The 5185-nt window shown below is 44.1% G+C and overlaps 1 protein-coding gene across 1 annotated transcript; it reads right to left on the bottom strand.

The window, feature by feature from the left end:
• Nucleotides 1-247: 247 nt before the first annotated feature.
• TMSB15A (thymosin beta 15A) lies at nucleotides 248-3369 on the bottom strand. Its single transcript, XM_007992364.3, has 3 exons — nucleotides 3273-3369; nucleotides 1627-1743; nucleotides 248-685 (listed from the first exon to the last, which is right to left on the bottom strand). Exons 2-3 carry the CDS (start codon nucleotides 1724-1726, stop codon nucleotides 648-650), a joined length of 138 nt encoding a protein of 45 aa, XP_007990555.1. The 5' UTR covers nucleotides 1727-1743; nucleotides 3273-3369; the 3' UTR covers nucleotides 248-647.
• Between the last annotated feature and the right edge of the window lie 1816 nt (nucleotides 3370-5185).

Here is a 5185-nt window from a genome sequence, read left to right as displayed (position 1 = left end):
GGGTTAGTCCACATGATCTCCCTTCCCAAGGTTCTCTAACTCTGTGATTCCAACTCTAAAGAAAAAGCACCTAGCATCCCCAAGTCAGGACCCACTAGACCTGGAGAGAAGTGAACATTTCCCACGTGAATAATCTGCTAAAACAGTTTTCCTTCAACCATTCTGTTTGGCTGAAAAGTATATCCGTGTGTACTTTTCATTCCACAGAAGACCACCAAGAGTCAACCACAGGAGTCTCAAGATAGTGATTATATTGGTTACTTTATTACTACATTAGAAATGCAAATAAACTGTGAAAAGCTGCAAAAACACGCAACTTCATGAAGATTATGAAGCAATGGAAGCACCCATCATAGCAGTTTAAAACACGCTTATGCAGTATAGGATGCAAGAACTACATACACAAAGGACATCGATGGTGAGATTATTGACAGCATCTGCCATCCAGAACATATGAACCAATGGTAAGTTTAAAAATGAATTTAAGGAAACACTGGCTACCTCTGACTTCTTAGCCAGGGAACATAGGTGAGAAGACATCAGAAGATGCCTAAAATCTCTACAAACACATGGGTTTACAAAAAACAAGTCTAAAACCAAGACTCTCAGGTAATGCTGAAATCTGCTGTTGGGAGGCGATCCCCATTTTACGATGTTTGAACACACTCTTTCTCCTGCTGGATAGCTGGAAAGACAAACAAACACAAAAATCATTAACCATATTTTCCTAAGATTAAGTTCAGTTTCTTTCAAAAGAGCTCCTTGCTAAGTCATCGAAGTCTGCATACATGCCTTAAATTTAGAATGCCAAGGCATTAACCACAAATCCTCACATTAGGGTGTGTGCATGTATGTGTGTATGTTAACTACTGGAATATTCATTAGAATCTATAACTGTGGAGGATTTTTTTCCCATTTGAGAGACAGAAACATGCCATTGCCATTTTTTCATAGATGATTCATGACTGAGTTATGAAGCAATTTCTTCAGATTTATCTATCTGTATACAACTAGGAAGTTATACCTTTTCAGACAATTTTGACTAACTTTGGAACTCTCAAAGCTAACAAGACAAAAAGTTCCCCTCAACTTTTGCAAAGACACTTGGAGTTTCTCCACCAGGCTGTATTTCTGGAGGGCAAAACTGATCACTTATCCCTTGAGTCTGCAAGCCCTAAGTGCACCCAAGATCTAAACTTGTTCATTATCTTTATCTCATCATCAGAGAGAGAAGGCCAAAACTGCAAAGTTTGCATGGACCTTTAGGTATAAGACCACTGACCCAAACTGATGGATGCAGGAAAATGTCTAATAAGCATAAAGTGAACAAAACTAAGATTTTTCTAGTGCTAAATCCAATATTCCAAGATTGATTTTTAAGTTGGTTTTTAGTAATTTTCCAACAAGAAACTAGTTTCCCCCATTCCTATTAAGTCTTATGTGAGAACTACTTATATAACCCAAGTAGGAAGATGACTATTTGATGTTTTTAACTGTAACATTAAATACCATGGTACTCTAATTATTGCTTACTTTGCAGCAAAAATTCACTAGAAGTTACGTTTATTTACTGAGCCTATTAGCTTTCTCTATTGTTTGTTTCCACTAGAACCCCCCATGACTTACTTTCCTTTGAGGGAAGAGTGTTTTTTTCTTCAGTATTAGTTTTCTTCAGTTTTGACCTGTCAAACTTCTCCACTTCCGACAAGTCTGGCTTATCACTCATCTTGACTAGAAGATAGCCTGAAAAAAAAAAAACATTTTTAAGAAAATTTACCTGGCAGAACTATCTTCGGACTAAAGGGTCACAAGCAAAAATTTTCACATTTCATATCAATGTATATTCTACCTGCTCATTTTCAACAGGAAAACAGCAACAGATCTTAGAAAACTAATATTTTTGTTAGAAAAACTTTAACTCCACATCATTACCCCGTTTTTCATAGGCAGTAAATGCCATTGGATCAGAATGCACCAGAAACTAAGATGCTCCAGAAACCCAAAGCCAATATGTCTGACTCTTAAAATCACAGCAAGGGTAAAATGGAGGTGATAGAAGCACAAGAGCAGACCGGGACAGAAGAAAAAATAAAGACTGGCTTTAACCAGTTAATGATTTTGTAACAGGAGAGAGCACTATTCGAGCATCTCCACTTTTTTTAAAATTACTTTTGTTTTTTGGCTTTTTTTTTTTTAGGAGATGGGGAGCAGCACACACACACACACACACACACACACAGAGAGAGAGAGAGAGAGAGAGAGAGAGAGAGAGAGAGAGAGAGTGGCATAAGTTGTACTGATTTCTATCTATTTTAAATGCCCAAAGACGACAGTACATTAAGGCATTACAATACACGTCTCATAATAGCTCTTTGTGGCATTGGTTTATAAACGTTGTAAGAAGGGACAGCTAACTAGGATCAGACCCAGGACTTCAGCAGAATGGGATAAACCAAATGTAAGTGAGTCTTCTTTCACCATGTTTTCTCTGCAAGGAGATGAGGTTCAGAGGTGCATGGCTGTGGACCTGACGAAATGCCTGGTGCCCTGTGAGCGTCCCGAGTTTGTCCAGAAGAGACAGTAGGATATCCCAGAAATCGGAGGGCAGAGCTCTCTTGCGCGAGCTCAGCCCCACCCTCGTGGAGTAGGATACTATCACTAGTGCTTGGAGTAGAATGGAGAGGCCCCCAAGCAGCCAGAAGTGCCGAACATGCCTCCATTCCGTCAAGTTTACCCTAAGACCCTCCTCTGCCGAGCGATCAGACGCCAAGCTCGGAGCTGGGAAATTGGAACTAACAAATAAATAATAGCAGGGCCGGGCTCATAGGCCAGTCTGTCAAGAGCAGTTTGCATACTTTTTCAAATAACTATTAGCGCTGTCTGGCGCCCAGCCTAAAGGCCACGGGAGGGGAAGGAACGAGGACCCAGCCCCAGAGGGCCCATTCCGGACGGCCCCCAAATTCATCCTCTAAGCCTCCGACCTGCAGCTACTGCGGACGGGCCCCTTTAAGGGTCCGCGCCCCGCGACTCCCAACCCCGGGGCCTTGTTTCCAGGGACCAGACCCCGGGAGGGCTCGGCTTCGCGCGCAGAAGGCGGCGCCCCGGGAAGACAAAGGCACGGACTTGCTCGGCCGGGCGGCGGTGCAGACGCGAAGCGCCAGCCCCAACTCCGGCTCCTCTGGTTCCCGAAGGCGCAGCATCCCCTGCCTCGCAACCCCGACGCCTTCCCATCCCCATGGTCCTCTGGCTTCTGTGAGGCCGCAGGTCCTCACCTGAAGGCTTGAAGACTAGTGAAAGGCTGTCCGTGGGGCTGAGACCCAGGCTTGCTCCGGACCAGGTTAGCGTTCCCGCGCAGAGCCCTGCAGTGCTCAGCCCTGTAGCAGGCCCCGCCCCAGCCCTCTCTGATTCGGCAAAGGTTTCCGGGCTCGCCCCCTTCCCCTCCTCCGCTAGAGCGTCCAGAGCCTGCGTCCTCCCTCTCCTCCAGGATCAGGGGCTTGGTGAAGTCAGAGTCGACCCCCGCTCCCCAGACCCCACCTCCCAGACTTCTTCCACTGCTTTAGTCCTGAGGGTCCACATTCCCTTCATCCCGAGTACTCTCACTCCTTCACAATAACAGAGGCCTCTGCAATAAGCAGACACATCTTGCCCAGTGAGCTTAGAACATCTGGAACTCCGAGGTCCAGGCTGAATAACCGGTATTTAGGTTCTCTCGGCTTTTTATAACCATTGGGGCCTAAGGACGCTATGAAAACCTAACAGTAGGTTGGAAGTGGAGCTCGGTGTTGTCTACTCTAATCCTTGACCACGTCGTGGAGTAGGGTTGCTCATGGTGAGGGTGGGTGGTTCAGGGCCATTCACTCCTACAACTGGACATTTCTGTGACAGTAGTGCTCTCCTATGAAATGTAGAAGTCACATTTGCAACTTTCTCGGCCACTGAACACGATAGCAGTTTATAATAATCACAAAACAACTGAGGCTATTCACCTTTATATCCCTAATCCCTAGCACTTTGGCCCACATGACACATTGGTTGTGGAGATGTCTATAGACTGAAGTAATAAATACGTGACGGGGGGAAGTTTGGGGCAATAGCACCACCCAGTGTCTGTTAGAAGAGAAAATTGAGGATCCGGTATTTACTTGAAAGGACTAAACGTTCAAGATCATTTTCTGGATACTCACCCAGAACCTTAGAGCGTTGAGGTAAGATGGAGGTAGAACTATGTCTTTAGCTTGCACCCCATGTATGGTGGTATAGATCTACATAGATTAAAAATCACTCTTTCCGCAAGGATTTCTCAAGCCTTCCCCACCTTACTTCATTCCCTTTTCTTTGCTTTTGTAGCACGTTGTGTTAATTTGAGAATTGTGTATGTTTGTTGGAAAAACTTTTAAAACAGAGAGATATACTCATTCAACAACTAATATTCATTGAGTACCTACAATGTCCCTGGCATTAAATATAATAAACACCAGTGTTTTCACTACACAGATTTCAATGTTGTTGACATTTAGGTATACTTACTTTGTCTTTCTCTTAAGGACTAAAAGTGTTACAGAAAAAATTGAGGTTTCCTTGACCTTCACTTCATTTCCATTTCCCCTCCCACTTCCCCAGGGGTAGTCCCATCCTGAATGTGCTGTGTAGCTTTCAGCCTATTTTTCTGTCATTACAGATCAATGTGATTTCTGTTTCCAGGAGCAAAATGAAGCATTGTTTAAACCAGTGATCCAAGTCTAAGACCACACTCCTCACTTCACTTGGGGTTGACAGGAAGCTCCAGACAGTCACCCCTCCATAGCCCAAACCTCAAAATCCTGCCACCTTGATCTGCCTTGAATCATTACAACTCATCTAGTGATGACATTTATCTCCATTTGTGCCAGCTACCCAAAGACACCCTTCAACTCCTACATTCTAACCACCATAAGGTTGTGTCCACATCCCCTCTTTATTTCACTTTTCTCACTGCTCCTCTACTAATAAAACACAGTGCACCCTCGGTAATTCCTCCGTATTTTAAGCCTCTTCTCTGAATTTCCCCTTCCATGGGGATTCTAGATCTCCTGAAGCCCACTCATGAGGAGCATATGAATTTTCACTCCTACCACCACTGTACCACAGATCCTAAAGCTTATATAAGTGACTTTGCTGCTTCTCGTTGCTGCCTTTAGATAGCAAT

The sequence above is a fragment of the Chlorocebus sabaeus genome, chromosome X (genome assembly GCF_047675955.1).
Source record: "Chlorocebus sabaeus isolate Y175 chromosome X, mChlSab1.0.hap1, whole genome shotgun sequence".
NCBI lineage: Eukaryota > Metazoa > Chordata > Mammalia > Primates > Cercopithecidae > Chlorocebus > Chlorocebus sabaeus.
The sequence above is the reverse complement of the archived record's forward strand: the minus strand, read 5'-3'. Positions and strand labels throughout refer to the sequence as shown.